This window comes from Salvelinus namaycush, chromosome 28 (assembly GCF_016432855.1).
Source record: "Salvelinus namaycush isolate Seneca chromosome 28, SaNama_1.0, whole genome shotgun sequence".
NCBI lineage: Eukaryota > Metazoa > Chordata > Actinopteri > Salmoniformes > Salmonidae > Salvelinus > Salvelinus namaycush.
The window spans coordinates 33,441,522-33,460,272 of record NC_052334.1 but is presented as its reverse complement, the minus strand read 5'-3'; the positions used below and the strand labels follow the sequence as shown (position 1 = coordinate 33,460,272).

General features: G+C 45.8%; 1 protein-coding gene across 1 annotated transcript in view; it reads right to left on the bottom strand.

Moving 5' to 3' along the window:
- LOC120023330 (transcription regulator protein BACH2-like) overlaps window positions 1-18,751 on the bottom strand; it is a 30,527-nt gene continuing 11,776 nt past the window's right edge. Inside the window, exons 2-5 of the mRNA XM_038967345.1 lie at window positions 15,791-16,072; window positions 4,555-6,120; window positions 743-949; window positions 1-504 (exon numbers count right to left, since the gene is read on the bottom strand). Of these exons, the coding sequence (XP_038823273.1) occupies window positions 1-504; window positions 743-949; window positions 4,555-6,120; window positions 15,791-16,072 (2,559 nt within the window). The remainder of the gene's footprint in view (window positions 505-742; window positions 950-4,554; window positions 6,121-15,790; window positions 16,073-18,751) is intronic.

Genomic DNA, 18,751 nt, shown 5'->3' with positions numbered 1-18,751 from the left:
CTAGGTACAGACCTGTCCGGGCTGTTCTTCTGTCGTGCATTTCTCAGTCATCTCTTGACAGAAATCCACCGAAACAGTGGGGCTACACACACCCGGAGATGCTCCAGGCTCTAGGGAAGACTCAGGGTTATCCTGCCCCAGGACAGACACCTCTGTCTCCACACCGCCCTGCCCCCTCCTAAGCCTCTGCCCAGAGCCAACATCTCTCTCCACAGGGCTTTCATAGGAGCAGGGTGACTTGGTCAGGCTGCCCTCTGAGGTTGGGGAGCCTGGGTTGGAGGTGAGGTCGATGCTGGCCATGATGGAGATGCTGTTGGTGGGCGCGGTGGGATCGCTGGGCCTGTGTGTAGGGAGCAGGGCTTTGGTCTTCTCGGGGTTCCCCTGCACCTCCCTGCACACCTCCTGGGACACAGCCTGGGACAGGTAGGAGAGGTTCTGCCACAGCTCACCCATACACACCTTCAGCTGGTTCCTCTCACTCAGTAGCTTCTCCTTCTCATGCACCTGCAAGGAAACACACATACAGTACAGTACATATATGTTATGAGTACATAGAGAATAGACACACAGCTTACTCTCATGGAATACAAACATATAGAAAATCCATTCGTATACAGTGCATAACCAGTATACCAAAACCTGCTCTCAAAATATTAAAACAACTGACAGTCCTACAAATGCTAACCGTAAAGATGAACCTTCCTATGATAAATAGACCTTCATGTTAAAACAATGTACGTACCAATTTGCGTATCTCCACCTCCAGGTTCTGGATGCAGTCCAGCTTCCTCTTGCGGCAGCGCTGGGCGGCGATGCGGTTCTTACTGCGCCGCCGGATGTCGTGAATGAACTCCAGCTGCTCTGAGGTCAGTTTGTGCATCTTTATCATGATCTGGAAGTCATTACGGGGAAGGTTGGTGATCTGATCCACCGGGAATGGAAGTTTGACCTGGCAGACAAATAACAAAATAAGTTTCTATCTTCTCTGGTGTACAATACAACACAACTTTATTGTCCATGTTACAGTGAACAAGTGAAATGTGTCCTCTGCTCTAATTACTCAACTCCCCCAGATAGCACACATCTCACATACACACACACACACACACACACACACACACACACACACACACACACACACACACACACACACACACACACACACACACACACACACACACACACACACACACACACACACACACACACACACACAAGCACGCACACGCACACACACAGTTTAAAGAAGCCCAGGGTGTACCCACTCAGTCCACTAGGTGACACTGTCATTCTACCTCTCGTAGATGGTCGTAGCCTGTACATGATGTTCCACTTACACTACATGACCAAAAGTATGTGGACGCCTGCTCGTCAAACATCTTATTCCAAAATCATTGGCATTAATATGGAGTTGGTTCCGACCTTTGCTGCTTTAACAGCCTACATTATTCTGGGAAGGCTTTCCACTAGATGCAGGAACCTTTCTGCAAGGACTTGCTTCCATTCAGCCACAAGAGCATTAGTGAGGTCGGGCACTGATGTTGGGCAATTAGGCTTGAAGTTGGCATTCCAATTCATCCCAAAGGTGTTCGATGGGGTTGAGGTCAGGGCTCTGTGCAGGCCAGTCAAGTTCTTCCTCAACGATCTCAACAAACCAGTTCTGTATGGACCTCGCTTTGTGCACAGGGGCATGTTCATGCTGACACAGGAAAGGGCCTTCCCCAAACTGTTGCCGTAAAGTTGGAAGCACAGAATCGTCTAGAATGTCATTGTATGTTGTAGCGTAAAGATTTCCCTTCACTGGAACTAAGGGGCCTAGCCCGAACCATGAAAAACAGCCCAGGCCATTATTATTGTTCTCCTGGCATCTGCCAAACCCAGATTCGTCCATCGGACTGCTAGATGGTGAAGCATGATTCATCACTCCAGAGATCGCGTTTCACTGCTCGTGAGTCCAATGGCGGCAAGCTGTGGCATTGCGCATGGTGATCTTAGGCTTGTGTGCGGCTGCTCGGCCATGGAAACCCATTTCATGAAGCTCCCCACGAACAGTTATTGTGCTGACGTTGCTTCCAGAGGCAGTTTGGAACTCAGTAGTGAGTGTTGCAACCGAGGACAGGCAATTTTACACGCTACGCATTTCAGTACTCGGCGGTCCCGTTCTGCGAGATTGTGTGGCCTACCACTTCGTGGATGAGCCGTCGTTGCTCTTAGACTTTTCCACTTCACAATAACAGCACTTACAGTTGACCGGGGCAGCTCTAGCAGGGCACAAATGTGACGAATTGACTTGTTGGAAAGGTGGCATCCTATGACGATGCCACATTTAAAGTGACTGAGCACTTCAGTAAGGCCATTCTACTGCCAATGTTTGTCTATGGAGATTGCATGGCTGTGTGCTCGATTTTATACACCTGTCAGCAACGGGTGTAGCTGAAATAGCAGAATCCACTAATTTGAAGGGGTGTCCGCATACTTATGTATATATAGTGTATTTGAAGAGCAGATATAAATCAATAGTTTATATTAGTCAAAAACAGTGGGACGAAGATATTAATTTACTTCCAATTGACAAAAAGTACTTTGAAAAATACAGATTAACTAATGTTCTCAAACTGATGTTTACGATTCAATAAAGTTATCTCTGTTAACGTCATAAGGAACTCCTCCAACGTAAATAGTTGTCTGCATGATGTTCCCAATTGAAAGTCCTAGTATTCAGTGTTTAATGGGTCAGTATATGCTGTGTGACGTTTTGTCATGTCTCAGAGAGAGCTGGGGAGAGGCAGGGGACTTAGGGAGTGCTCGGTTTCAGCTGTGACCTTGGGGGAGGGGGGCTCTCTCTCTCTTTATCTCTCTATCTCTCAGAGCTGGATAGACATCTATATATAGCCCCTCCACTCACACCAGTCCCATAACAAGGTTAGGATGACAGAGTGAGCTTCAGACACAGCCGTAAATCCTGTCCTTCTCTCTCTCTTGTTCTGGTTTCCATTTTTACCTCTGCCTCCCTCTATTCAGTTCATTACTCCGCTCTGTGAGTGGGTCAGCTCTAAGAAGTAGGCCTCATCTGTATCAACTGGTGTGTGTCTGTATTATATGGGCCAGGTTCTGGGCCTGGTGCTCTGTCTCCAGGCAGGGGGCTCGCATAGTGGACTGTCCTAGTTAGGAGTCTAAACTGGGGGAGGGTGCCAGATGGTAGAGGGTACAGGGACACAACACCTTGTACCTGGTCACTGTGGATCCTGGGGTGTGTGTGTGTCTGTTCTGTCTGAGCTAAGTGTGTCAGTGCTGAGAACTGGTATGAGCATATGGACACACACACACTCCTCACCTCCCTTTCAGACTTGAGTGAGAAAAATCGCTAAAGCATCAACCCTCATTATGAACAGAATATCATTTTATTACACTAATTAAAAAATGACACCTCTACGGAGCTATGTGACTGAGAGTTACTTCAATTTCCTTCCGTTCATCTAAAAAAAACAGTGCCTAAAAAAGTTGAACAATTCTAGCCCTGTTTGTGTATTTTCAGCAGACATTCATTGTATTACATAAATCTCTTTCCCACGCACACCCGTTCCAACGGCTTCTGACTGACTGACTCATCACTGGTCCTGAAATAGGGACTTGAATCAAACGAGGACGCTGATACAGATGAGTTAATAGAAGAAGCTGCTGTGTGTGTGTCTCTCAGAGAGAAGCTGAATGACAGGCTTTAGCCCACAGTGCAGCACAGGAGGAATCATCAAATGTCTCTCCACACAGCAACATGAGAGACTGAGTGTGAGCTTAAACATTGCCATGGCAACCCCTGCAGTTCTCTTGAAGTCAAGGCAGTCAAGGTCTTATCCTCAAGAGGCTGTGTGGATGGATGGTGTGTACCAGTATAGACGGTGTGTGTATGGATGGGCCATGACTAGAGCTTTAGAGATGAATAGCATCACAGATGACTAGTACTGTTCTAAACTCTCCAGGCTCTTCTTCCCCAGAACAATGGTTGTCATACCAATAACCAGTACATTCATTTACCACTGTCTCTCTGTCTCTTTCTGTGTCTTTTGTCTCCACCACTGCTTTCATAGCAGTTCATAAAGTGGAGTGGTCGTAGCAATTTGTTCAGAAATGTTGCCCTTTTGGTTTAAAAAAGTATATTTCCAACCATCAGAACATATTTTCCACAACACACTCTTAGAAAAAAGGTGCTATCTAGAACCTTAAAGGGTTTTTTGGCTGTCCCCATATGAGAACCCTTTGAAGAACCCTTTTTGGTTGCAGGTAGAACCCTTTTGGGTTCCATGTAGAACCTTTTCTACAGAGGGTTCTACATGGAACCCAAAACGGTTCTGCCTGCAACCAAAAATGGTTCTACCTGGAACCAAAAGGGGTTCTCCTATGGGGATAGCCGAAGAACCCTTTTGGAACCCTTTTTTCTAAGGGTGTAGTTCATCATTTTAACCATAACACTAGTAATATCTTCAAAGAGCAAACCAATTTCGAAACCCATCGCACAGATTGCAATTGTAATATAGAGTGTAGATGAAGTATTCTGACCTCAGGGCCTGGCTCTCTGGCAGGGCCGGACTCACTGTCTCCCTCCGAGAAGGACCCAGATTCATCACTGGAGTTGGCCCCGTATGAACGTTCACACTTGATCTTGGCACGGCCCTGAGAGAAGATGGCTTCCCCCACCACCATCCCACCGTGCTCCCTCTGCTCCCCCACCAGACAGCGAGCCAGGCCAGAGCCCGACACAGAGCATGGGGAGGAGGAGAACTCAAACTGGGGCATGTTGGAGGGCGAGTCCCCGCTGCCCACGTCCTCCAGGTAGGAGAAAGATGAGCAGGAGCTGGAGGTGCGTGTGCGGGGCTCGCATGGAGGGGAGCGGGGGTAAATCTTTATGGGCAGAGGACAGCTGGTGGTGGGTTGCGCTCGGCAGGCCACGGTCGGCAGGGGGTCCTGGAGGGCCGTGGTGAGGGTGGTAGAGGAGGTGGAGGAGGATAGGGGAGAGTAAGGCTGGCGGCAGGGGAAGGACTGACTAACACCTGTCCACAGGGATTTTGATGTGATCTCCAAAAGATCTTTTTCCAGAGACTTCCGGTCGCAGTAGGATTGAGACGGTGTTCCCAGGCGGTCGCACACTCCGGAGGAGAAGATGACGCTGCTACGGCGATCCAACTCTACTTCCTGTTTGCTGAGTCCGTCTGAGGGCATAGGTTGCATGGTCACGCCATCCACAGACGAATGCACTGTCCCTGCAGACACCGCCCTGAGGTCCCTTCCACCCTCACCTTGAAATGCCCCCCTGTTCCTGTCCCTATCCCTGTTATGGGCTAATGAGAGTTCGTTGTTCAGTAGCTGCTGGGTGAGAGGAGTGGTAGGTAGAGTGCTGTCTGGGTTACTGAGGCCCCTCTGGAGGTAGGAGCTCAGGCAGGATGGTGAGCCTCTGCTGGGGGGACGCTCTGAGGGCTCCGGACCCATCTCCATCTCCATCTCCAGGACATCCTGGCTATCCTCTGACAGTCCTGGGGGACTCCCCTCGCCCCAGGAACGGGGTTCCTCTTTGATTCTGGAGGGGGAGAGAGGGTGAGGTTGTCCTCCTTGACGGGTGCTGCTGGTCTCTGAGAGAGGGCCTGGGGGGGTTGAGGTATGGCAGTGTGACGAGGCGGCTGAGGTGACGCTGTCATCGTCGTCATTCTCTTCGCTGTGCTTGGCGCATGCCTGCTGGTACTTCCTGTATTTGGGGCATCGTGGGAGGTCAGAGGTCAGGCTGCTGGTGAGGGACGTGAGGGTTGAGTGATTGGGCCGCCGCCTCGTTGCTGAGGATGACGTCACCCTGAGCTTCTCCGACGATGCGGAACCACCACTACCGTCCATCTCTGTGATGAAGTCATCGGTGTGCGCCGACGGTGGTAACTCCTTGCGGCAGAGAAGGCCATTGTTGTGATCAGTGGTGTCGCTGTGCAGCTGGGCCTGCAGAAAGCGGAAGCAGGAGTCCTCTAGGTTGTGAACGCCTAGGAAGTCAGCACAGCGGATCACCTCATGGATGTTCTCTTTGCTCAGAACCAGCTTGGCTGTGTAGGCAAACTGTAGCAGCGGGGCAAACCCCCTGGCTGTGACCTGGTTAGGGGAGGAAAGGAGGAAACGCAGTGTTAACATCTGTTGTGTTGTTATTGGTCCTGGGGATTTTGTGTGGGGAGAAAGCTGCTGCTTACACTCCTTACACACAGGCAAACAAACACTGCAGTGTGGACTACCCATTCATGTTTTTATTTAGACATTTTTACGAGAGAGAGAGAGAGAGAGAGAGAGAGAGAGAGAGAGAGAGAGAGAGAGAGAGAGAGAGAGAGAGAGAGAGAGAGAGAGAGAGAGAGAGAGAGAGAGAGAGAGAGAGAGAGAGAGAGAGAGAGAGAGAGAGAGAGAGAGAGAGAGAGAGAGAGAGAGAGAGAGAGAGAGAGAGAGAGAGAGAGAGAGAGAGAGAGAGAGAGAGAGAGAGAGAGAACATCGTTACAACACTGTATATAGACATAATATAACATTTTAAATGTCTTTATTATTTTGGAACTTCTGTGAGTGTAATGTTTCACTTTTGTTTATTATCTACTTCACTTGCTTTGGCAATGTTAACATATGTTTCCCACACCAATAAAGCCCTTGAATTGAATTGAGAGAGGGAGAGAGGGAGAGAACAAACTAACTGGAACACCACCTCCATACCTCCCCACTACTCCACCATCATCCCAAAAAATACCTGGGGGCTCGTCCGTGTCTGAAGGTGAAAGTCACCCAACCTTAAAATATGTCTCTCCCTCCCTTGTCGTCTTCTCCCCCTTCAGCTCGCTATCTCTCCCCTCCACTTTAGCACCTCCTAGCACCTTCCTCTTCCCCTCTTTTCCCCCTCTTAGCTCCCCCTATCTTCTCCTGTCCCTCATCATCTCTTGTTCTCTCTCATAGTAGCTGATAGCCAGCAGGCCTGGTGTGTGTACAGCGTGTGCGTTTCTGAATATGTGTGTGTGTGTGTGTCTGAGTGTGCCTGTGTGTGTGTGTGTGTGTGTGTGTGTCTGTGCCTGTTTATGTGTGTGCGTGTGCCTGTGTATGTGCGTGGGGGGGGGGGGGGGGGGGGGGTAGAGTGCTGAGTGTTCTGAGGCTCTCTTTTCATTGCGTCAGCAGCTGCCTACTATGCCTGCATAAGCATGTCTTTATGAACAGACAGAAGCATGTCTTCATGAACACACAGAAGCATGTCTTCATGAACACACAGAAGCATGTCTTTATGAACACACAGAAGCATGTCTTCATGAACACACAGAAGCATGTCTTTATGAACACACAGAAGCCAGGTGAGTTACCTTTAATGTTACTACAATCCTTCCTAATAAAGGCAGGGAAAGAAAGAGGGAAAACAGAATGAGAGACAACGGAGAGAGAGAGAGAGAGGAAGAGATAGAGAGAGACACTACAAAGCAAAAAGGAGGCAAACGAAAGGATGGATAGAGAGAAAATTAGTGTGAGTGAGAAAATTCACACTACAAAGAATAAAGGAGGCGAGAGAGGGAGAGGGAGAGAGAGGACTTCTGGTGAGAAAGAGAAGAGAGAGATATGGAAAATAAGCCATTCGGTCGCTTGAGCAAACACTGTCTGGCCGACCTCGCGGTTGTACATGACGAACCAAAGTATATATAAATTATCTCCAATAATAATAGTCCAATAATTGCACTATTTTACAACCTGCAGTGAAACCTGTGCAGAAGTTTGGGATATGGTATGGGGTATGCAAGTACAAAGTGTGCATGCGCAAAACCACAAGTGGGCAGTTGATAACAATCCCTAACTCAATCTTCCTGGGCCCGTACAACGGGAAGATCTCCTGCCCTAGACAGACCCCTCAATGTTACATCTCCCAGAGGCTGGACCATCAGGTCAGTGCCCAGAAGTGTTGGAGACGTGGAGACCCTGAGTCTCCAAGCATGTGCACCCTGTGTGCAAAAGAGGCCCACGACTTCTTCAAGTGTCCCTCAGTCTTATGTCTACAAAGCAAGGGCTTCAAATCAAATCAAATCAAATCAAATGGTATTGGTCACATACACACAGCAGATGTTATTGCGAGTGTAGCAAAATGCTTGTGCTTCCAGTTCCGACAGTGCAGTAAAATTGAATGGTCCTTTCAATGGACCAGCATTGAATGGTCCTTGTCACGGGTACATCCTGTTTGAGTTTCTGCCTATAGGAGGGGAGAAGCAAAATGGAGTCGTGGTCAGATTTGCCAAACAGAGGGCGGAGAAGGATCTTGTATGCATCGCGGAAGATAGAGTAGCAGTGATCCAGTGTTTTGCCAGCCCAGGTACTACAATCAATATGCTGATAGAATTTAGGTAGCCGTGTTCTCAAATTTGCTTTGTTAAAATCCCCAGCTACAATAAATGCAGCCTCAGGATATATGGTTTCCAGTTTGCATAGAGTCCAGCGGAGTTCCTTAAGGTCCGTCGTGGTATTGGCTTGAGGGGGGATATACAGGGTTGTGACAATAACCGACGAGAATTCTCTTGGGAGATAATACGGTCGGCATTTGATTGTAAGGAATTCTAGGTCAGGTGAACTGAAGGACTTGAGTTCCTGTATGTTGTTACAATTACAACATGAGTAGTTAATCATGAAACATACACCCCCGCCCTTGTTCTTCCCGGAGAGATGTTCATTCCTGTCGGCGCAATGCACAAAGAATCCCGGTGGCTGTACCGACTCTGACAGCATGTCCCCCAGAGAGCCATGTTTCCGTGAAACAGAGTATGTTACAATCCCGGATGTCTCTCTGGAAGTAACCCTTGCCCTAATTTCATCTACCTTGTTATCTAAAGACTGGACATAGGCGAGTAATATACTCGGATACGGTGGGGGGTGTGCGCCTCCGAAGTCTGACCAGAAGGCTGCTCCGTCTACCTCTTCTGTGGCGACATTGTTTTGGGTCAGCCTCTGGAATCAGTTTGAATGCCTTGGGTTGTTCGAACAAAGGATCCGCTTCGGGAAAGTCATATTCCTGGTCGTAGTGCTGGTAAGTTGACTTCGCTCTGATATCCAATAGCTCTTCCCGGCTGTATGTAATAACACTTAAGATTTTCTGGGCTAACAATGTAAGAAATATTACATAAAAATAAAAAAATACTGCATAGTTTCCTAAGGACTAGAAGCGAGGCGACCCTCTCTGTCGGCGCCATCTTGCTATTGTCCCCGGGAGAGGAGAGAGAGCGAGAGACAGGGCCACCGACACCGACAGTGAGTTCCATCCCCCACGCCACGACAGACCGCGAGTTCACCACTACAGGTTCAAGCGCAGCTTAGAGGCAGATGCTAGTGAATAAGAGAGAAGCAGAGGGAGTGGAATCGAAAAAGTTAGGGCGGCCAGATCTCACAGGTGTAGGTGTAGAGGGAGCTGAAAGTGTAAACGAGATTATCCAATCCCCAAATCCAGCTGCAGTGAGAGTGAGGAAGAAGAGTCCTTTGAGGAGACGAGCGGGTCAGACTTTAGTATTAATTCCGCGACCCCCGAAAGAGAGAGAGAGATGACAATGAATCCCGTCCCCCCCTGCCCACATTCTCTCTGCTCCCTTCCCCACCAGAGTTAGTTCCCCCCACCACTCAAGCAGGTGGATTGAAACCCCATTCACACTATCCAATCCAAAGCAAAGTTAAAAATAAAGATGAGAAACCAAGTCCCCAGTAGAAGGTAAGCAAATAATCTAAAAGAATAACAGACTTTGCAGACATCGATTATTTAATACTGGACTGCTACTTTAGAGGAATGAAACTAAGAGCGATAAATGTATACACAGCATATTATTTATGAAACTAGGGGCTATTTATGTGTGAGATATTCAGTAATTATATGTAGGGATTTGAATACTCTGACAGAACCTAATGATCGGGTATCTCAGGCAATTTCAGACATTTAGATATTAACTGGAACAGTCTTTTGAACAAAACTATTTATAAAGTGATTTCTGATTAATTATATAGTTGTCACGCCCTGACCAAAGATAGCTTTTTATTCTCTATGTTGGTTAGGTCGGGGTGTGACGAGGGTGGGTTATCTAGGTGAATATATATATCTATGTTGGCCTGGTATGGTTACCAATCAGAGGCAGCTGTTTATCGTTGTCTCTGATTGGGGATCATATTTAGGCAGCTATTTCCCCATTGTGCTTTGTGGGATCTTGTTTTTGGTACTGTGCTGTTTAGCCCTACTAGACGTTATGTTTCGTATTTGTTGTTTTTTCGGTGTTCATTTAATAAATTAAAATGTACACCTACCACACTGCACCTTGGTCCATTTCTAACAATGATCTTGACAATAGTGGTGAAGTGGCATACCGCAACCTGACCCCTGCAAAGACTAAATAATTTATTAACAATTCTACTCTGTGCACAACTGTCGAAACATTTCAGAGATACTGCCTGGGTGATTTCAGTACGACAGATAGTTATCAATATTAGTTATTTATTGTGTAGGCTGCTAAATGGTTTTATTTAACCTTTATTTTATTTTATTTATTTAACCTTTATTTAACTAGGCAAGCCAGTTAAGAACAACTTCTTATTTACAATGACGGGCTACCAAAAGGCATAAGGCCTCCTGCGGGGACGGGGGCCTGGGATTTAAAAAAACAAAAAACAAAAATATATAAATATAGGACAAAACACACATCACAAAAGAGAGACAACACAACACTATATAAAGAGAGACCTAAGACAACGACATAGCAAGGCAGCAACACATGACAACACAGCATGGAAGCAACACAACATAACGACAACATGGTAGCAACACAACATGGTACAAACTTTATTGGGCACAGACAACAGCACAAAGGGCAAGAAGGTAGAGACAACAATACATCACACAAAGCAGCCACACATGTCAGTAAGTGTGTCCATGATTGAGTCTTTGAATAAAGAGATTGAGATAAAACTGTCCAGTTTGAGTGTTTGCTCCAGCTCGTTCCAGTAGCTAGCTGCAGCGAACTGAAAAGAGGAGCAACCCAGGAATGTGTGTGCTTTGGGAACCTTTCACAGAATGTGACTGGCAGAACGGGTGTTGCATTAGATCTCTCAGATAGGGGGGAGTGAGGCCTAAGAGGGTTTTATAAATAAGCATCAACCAGTGGGTCTTGCAACGGGTATACAGAGATGACCAGTTTACAGAGTATAGGTGCAGTGATGTGTCCTATTAGCAGCATTGGTGGCAAATCTGACGGCCGAATGTTAAAGAACATCTAGCTGCTCGAGAGCACCCTTACCTGCAGATCTATAAATTACATCTCCGTAATCTAGCATGGGTAGGATGGTCATCTGAATTAGGGTTAGTTTGGCAGCTGGGGTGAAAGAGGAGCAATTACGATAGAGGAAACCAAGTCTAGATTTTACTTTAGCCTGCAGCTTTGATATGTGCTGAGAGAAGGACAGTGCACCGTCTAGCCACACTCCCAAGTACTTGTATGAGGTGACTACCTCAAGCTCTAAACCCTCAGAGGTAGTAATCACACCTGTGGGGAGAGGGACATTCTTCTTACCAAACCACATGACCTTTGTTTTGGAGGTGTTCAGAACAAGGTTAAGGGTAGAGAAAGCTTGTTGGACACTAAGAAAGCTTTGTGGTAGAGCATTTAACACAAAATCTGGGGAGGGGCCAGCTGAGTATAAAACCGTATCATCTGCATATAAATGGATGAGAGAGCTTCCTACTGCCTGAACTATGTTGTTGACGTAAATTGAGAAGAGCGTGGGGCCTAGGATTGAGCCTTTGGGTACTCCCTTGGTGACAGGCAGTGGTTGAGCCAGCAGAATTTCTGACTTTATACACTGCACGAGTTAGCAAACCAGGCCAAAGACCCCTCAGAGACACCAATATTCCTTAGCCGGCCCACAAGAATGGAATGGTCTACCGTATCAAAATCTTTGGCCAAGTCGATAAAAATAGCAGCACAATATTGCTTAGAATCAAGGGCAATGGTGACATCATTGAGGACCTTTAAGGTTGCAGTGACACATCCATAATCTGAGCGGAAACAGGATTGCATACCCGAGAGAATACTATAGACATCAAGAAAGCCAGTCAGTTGATTATTTACATGTTTTCCCAACACTTTTGATAAACAGGGCAAAATAGAAATAGGCCTATAACAGTTAGGATCAGCTTGATCTCCCCCTTTAAATAAAGGACGCCCATTGGCTGCCTTCCAGGCAATGGGAACCTCCCCAGAAAGGAGAGACAGGTTAAAAAGGTTGTAGATAGGCTTGTCGATGATAGGGGCAGCGACCTTAAGAAAGAAAGGGTCTAAACCATCTGACCCATATGGTTTTTTGGGGTCAAGTTTAAGGAGCTCCTTTAGCACCTCGGACTGGGTGACTGCCTGCAGGGAGAAACTTTGTAGCGGGGCAGGGGAAAAACAGGGAGAACCATAGTCGCATTAGGGATAGTCGCATTAGAAGGGGTGGGAGATGAGGAAATGTTGGATGGGCAAGGAGGCATGGCTGAGTCAAATAGGAATCCTGACATGAAGTGGTGATTAAAGAGCTTAGCCATTTGCTTATTGTCAGTAACAACCACATCATCAACATTAAGGGACATGGGCAGCTGTGAGGAGGAGGGTTTATTCTCCAAGTTTTTAACCGTTTTCCAGAACTTCTTGGGGTTAGACCCACAGAGAGAGAACTGCTCCTTAAACTAACTTTGGCCTTCCGGATAGCCTGAGTGCACTTATTTCTCATTTGCCTGAACGATAGCCGGTCAGCCTGAGTATGCGTGTGCTGAGCCTTTCACCAAATGCAATTCTTGAGGTGGAGCAACTCTGCTGTAACGAGTGCGCTGAGAGTCAGGAAGCAAGTTCAGGGAGTGTTTTAATAAATATAATATACACGAAACACAAACAACGCACCGACATGAAAACAGAGTCAATAACACCTGAGGAAAGAACCAAGGGGAGTGACAGATATAGGGAAGGTAATCAAGGAGGTGATGGAGTCCAGGTGAAGGTCATGAGGCGCAGGTGGGCGAGACGATGGTGACAGGTGTGCGGGATAATCAGTAGCCTGATGACCTAGAGGCCGGAGAGGGAGTATACGTGACATCTGCAAGATCACGGTCGAACCAGGGGCTGAACCTGTTTTTAATTCTAATTTTCTTTATAGGGGCGTGTCTGTGAACAATACCACTGAAAATATTTTTTTTTTTAAAGGTTCCAGCGTCCCCGACGGAGGGGATCAAGCTGATTCTATACCATTTAACAGAGGCCAGTTCATTAAGGAAGGCTTGCTCATTAAAGTTTTTTAGCAATCGTCTATGACAAATCAGGACAGGTCGTTTCACTGAGCAGCCATTACGAACACAGGCTGTAAAACAGTGATCCCTAAGGTCAGGGGTGTCAAACTCATTCCACGGAGGGCCTAGTGTCTGCAGGTTTTTGGTTTTTCCTTTCAATAAAGCCCTAGACAACCAGGTGTGGGGAGTTCCTAACTAATTAGTGATGTTAATTCATCAATCAAGTACAAGGGAGGAGCGAAAACCCGCAGACACTCGGCCCCCCGTGGAATGAGTTTGACACCTGTGCCTAAGGTCATTACAGAAAACAACAGACTGATACCTATCAGGATTATTTATGAGGATAACTTCGAGGAGAGTAGCCTTTTCTGGGTGTTTGGAGTCGGGGGGGAGTGGTAATAATGGGATTGGTAATAATCTAAGAAAGATTTAGGGAGTCCCATTGCTTCAGGACTTGGTCAGGTGGTTTAAGCATGTCCCAATTTAGGTCACCAAGCAAGACAAATTCAGACTTAGTGTCAGGGGCCAGGAGAGAGCTTAGGGCAGGTAGGGTAGGGCACAGGCCGGTGCTGATGGAGGACGATAGCACCCAGCAACAGTCAACCAAGAGCTATTTGAAAGTTTAATGCTTAAAACCAGCAAATCAAATTGTTTGGGGACTGAAGGTGATCCTTGGTAAAGATTGCCACTCCCCCACCTTTGGAAGATCTGTCTTGCCGAAAAAGGTTATAACCAGAAAAGTTAACATCAGTTTTCAAAACACTCTTCCTTAACTACGTCTCAGTAATGACCAACACATCTGTGAGCTGTGAACCCACACTTTCAATTGATCCATTTTAGGTAACGTGCAGAAAACCCAGGCTTTTATGAGAGCAGAAATCAGTGAAGCAGATATCAGAGCACAAGTCAGAATTGGGGCTAGCAACAGTAGATGTACATGCACATTTCCAGATATCAACAGTAATACAATCAAGGCACGGCAGAGGACAGGGATAGATCTGCAGTGCTGATTTATGACATCTGAATGTGCATCAGATGGCAACAAGATCATATTGTACAGCAATTTCATCAGGTAACATGAATACAAAGACGGCGAGAGGTGGTTAGAATAGGATGGGAGGCCAATTAGGCAGGTCAGTTTAGAACAATGAGTGCCAGAGTTAGGAATTGTGTGTGTTGTGTGTTTGTGTGTTGCGTGTGTGCACATGTTCATTTGCATGTGTGCATATATGGAGCTGTGTGTCAACATTTTAATTGTATGACTTAATTTGCCCTTTTTCCTTTGAAAATAATGACCAGTGCGTGCTGCAGTAAAGTGGAGTTGTTTTGACAAAAGTTAATTTTGTCCTATGCCTAATTGTCATGATGAAGAGAATTTAGAACACCTTTAAGTGAAATACTACAGAAGTAAAGAAATATGGGATCTGATGAGAATTATCGGGTTTGATGTATGTATAAATCCCAAGTCAAGGTGTCTTCGATATTTACATGGATTACTTTACTAAAGAAGTATGGTGAACAATATTATGCATTGACATTACTAAACAAATATTGTGGACAATAATATGCATTATGAACAGCAAAATGTGGAAGACAAGATGTCTATAAGACTATAAAACAACATTATTGTTCAAACACTATTTATTTTACAAACCAAAATGAAACTAAAAACAAGAAGAAAAAAACCCTCTATGGAAACTATTAAATCTGTAAACCATGCTATGTAATTATGAACTTAAATGTTTCGATGTAAAAGTTCATTTGAATTCATGTGATTTATTTATGATTGTAAAATGTGCAAAACTTGAATAAAGATATATACATTTTTTTAAACAAACAACAACTGAAATAAGCCATGCTTTCTAGTCATTAGAGGATGGATTTTGACATGTGAAGTGGTTCAGGCGTTGATAGTGATTACTATATGAGGTAGAGTCAAAGAGATAATCAAATTGACAGATCTAGGACATTATATGCTAATGGTAGCCACTGGGATGTGGGCCGGGGCTGTTCCGGCCGCGATTACATATAGCGGCGGAAACGGCGGAAAGATAACGTATCACTGATTCTGAAAATTAACACAGGGTTTTCAGGAATCCTTCCAACACTAGGTAAACAAGCTATTGGAATGCTTCAGTGTGACACCTGAGTAAGCTACCCGGCCGCCTCCCTGTCTCTATCTCACTCTCTCTCTCTCTCTCTCTCTCTCTGCCTCACACAGACACAAAAGATCATGAATTTTGAGTACTCAATAAGTCTAGATTCTCTCTCTCTCTCTGTCTCTCTCTTTGACTGACACGTCCTTTCTACCACTCTATTGCAGGTATCTGAATGTAATGGAAGGGCTGTGTAATAATACATTGTAACAGTATAAAACGGCCACGCCCAGGGGCGCATAAAGTCTTTCAAGTCAAGTTATAGCGCTTTCTAAGGGCTGTTAGACATACATATACATGTACATGATTGGTCATTACCCACCTTGTCAGACAGGCTGATGATTGGCTCCTGCTCGGGGTGTGTGTGTCCCAGCAGCACCTGTAGGAAGTATCTGCTGCTGGCTGCCAGGACGGCCCTGTGGGCCCTGATCTCCGTCCCCTCCACCACCACCGTCACATCACACAGGATGTCCTGCCGCCGCTGGTCCTCCAGACTCAGCAGCACGTTGGCACAGTGCACCGTCGACTCATACACGTACATGGGAGCATCCCCGGACCTGACGTGGGCATGAGCCCCCTCATCCGCAGACATCCTGCTCACGTCCTGCAGAGAGCACAACACACAGACAAGATGTTTGTTGGATACACAGTCAATGGACCCAAAGGATGCAAAGGACCTCATTTCTCGGAGGTTTCTTTTTTTCTTTCTTTCTTTTACAAATATGGAGAAAAGAAAACGCTCTCTCTCTCCTCCATACACGTACAAACGTGCCCACGTGCATGCACGCACAAGCGTACAAACTTGTATTCTGTTCAGGTGTTCAGTTAGACAGGGGACATACCACAGTAATGAAATACCTCAAATATGTTTTTATCACCTCTTCGCCACTAGCTTCAACAGAGAATCCTGGATTCAACAAACCTGACATACATCCCGTGATCATTTCCTAATAGGATACACATGTAGTCTCTGGACTAGTCTCTCTTGACCCACATTCATAGCTCAGACGTTCATGGCGATTTGAGATTACTAGCCTACAGCACAAACAGCATTATCTTGTTGTGCTGATACCTAGGAAAGGACAACGATGACATTAGTTAAGGGCTCTAGCACGCTACAGACAACAACGATTTAGCGTTAATTGTAAAAAAAATAAATAAATGTAAAGCACATTGGAAATCATATGATGTGACAATAAAAGCATAGAAAATAAATACGTTATGTGCAGGAAGTCTAAGGTAGCGTCACTCGGTATGGTTCCACATGGATTCAAAGTGGTTCAATGCGGAGGCATTTTTCATTGTGCTCATCTCAACACTGGAGCACTTAAAGCTCCTGCAGCCCTACAGACAGCTGAGGCTGCAGTCTGTCTATTTGAGCCCAGGAGTGTGTGGTGTGTGTGTGTGTGTGTGTGTGTGTGTGTGTGTGTGTGTGTGTGTGTGTGTGTGTGTGTGTGTGTGTGTGTGTGTGTGTGTGTGTGTGTGTGTGTGTGTGTGTGTGTGTGTGTGTGTGTGTGTGTGTGTGTGTGTGGACTCATCATGCTTGGAGGGGTTTCTTTCTGCTGTGTCACGGTGTTTTAATGTGCAGAGCCTGGAGCCAGGGGCCTGCCGCAGAGGAACAGACTCCAGAGGGGAATCTTCTCAGAATTCTAAATCGTCTACTATTTGCCCTCAGGTTACCTTTATGACTAGGGGAGAAAAGGCTCACAATAGCATCGTAATATTCCCTTTCTTTGTAGCTCAATAAATAAACGGTGATGCTTGCAAATGCTATTAATAAGCCACTTTGGTGTCCCTCTCCTCATAATATTTAGGTTATTACAGAATATACATTTCAGCATTTATATTTTCCCCCTTGTCAAAATACTGTATTTTTCTAGAGCAGTGTTGACTAGTACTATTACAGTAATACGCGTGATGCCATTAATTGGTCTTGATTGAACAGAATCAGCCCTTGATTGAACAGATTGATTGCCCTCATTCGTAGTCTCTGTGAGCTAAGCAGGCCAGCGGTAGAACAGAACAATTTTCTCTTTAACGGTTTGATAAATGTGGAGGACAAAACGTTCGGACAAAACAACAAACCAGCCACAGACAAAGAGCTTGTTCCCTTTCCATGGCCTAATCTTCCACACCTTCCATCTCTCTCTGCTCATCTACAGGACAACCACAACCTTCCCTCATTATCTTTAATACACCGATATGTCAATGGAAATGAGCCATAACTTCAAACCAGTGTCAATAACCTTACAATACCTTGCGAATTAGAATAGCAACCACATGACATACCTTTGTAAATTAGACTAGCTATCATTCTTATGTTTGACACTTGATCTTCAAAGTCGAATTCATTAACTCACCACAAACACCAGATGAATATTAAAAAACAGTCTGTTTCTGTAAACAAACCGTTGCAGGTCGTTTCATCATGTTGTCTGTTGTGTGTGGATGACATATTTCTACATCATATTTGTCTGCCAGACAGACAGCTTCTAGACAGACAGGCAGCTATCTGTATAATCATTACTCCAGGCTTCTGGGAGTCCAACTGTTAATACTTGACGAGAGCCAGGGGAGGAGAGCATATCCCCCTGCTCACCCCTCCTTCTCATCCCTTCTCGTTCCACTCTCAGCATGTCACAGTTCTGGGATCATATTGGAGATAATTGAGCTTTGGCTGGTTCAGACTGAGGGTAGAGCTAGTTGGGTGAAATAAACAGGACGTGAATTGAGGTTGGCGGGGTATACACAGTATAGAAAGTGCTGTAAGACTGTTTTGCCTTGGTGTGCCTGTAGGTGACTACATTGTAATTGGCTACAGTGTACACGGAGGTTGCGTGGGCAAAATCAGACATCAACTCAGAGATAAACATCAGTTGTCATTTTAGAGTACAACAGACTAACAACGAGGAAGAGAATTCGTCTTTCAGAATGAAATAATCAGCTGGTGATACAACACTATTATTATGAGCAACGACTCAGTGAGGAACTGTGTGTGTGTGTGTGTGTGTGTGTGTGTGTGTGTGTGTGTGTGTGTGTGTGTGTGTGTGTGTGTGTGTGTGTGTGTGTGTGTGTGTGTGTGTGTGTGTGTGTGTGTGTGTGTGTGTGTATGTGTGAGTGTGCATGTGTGCGTGTGACATTACAAAGGCAATAAACAAACACATTAACAAAGGGCACAGTGGGAAGGTCTCCCTAAGTCTCCTTTGTAGATGACTTTATGAAGCTGTACAGTATCAGCGACAACAATTAACAATTAAATATTTTAACAGCTCCTCTGGGTCTC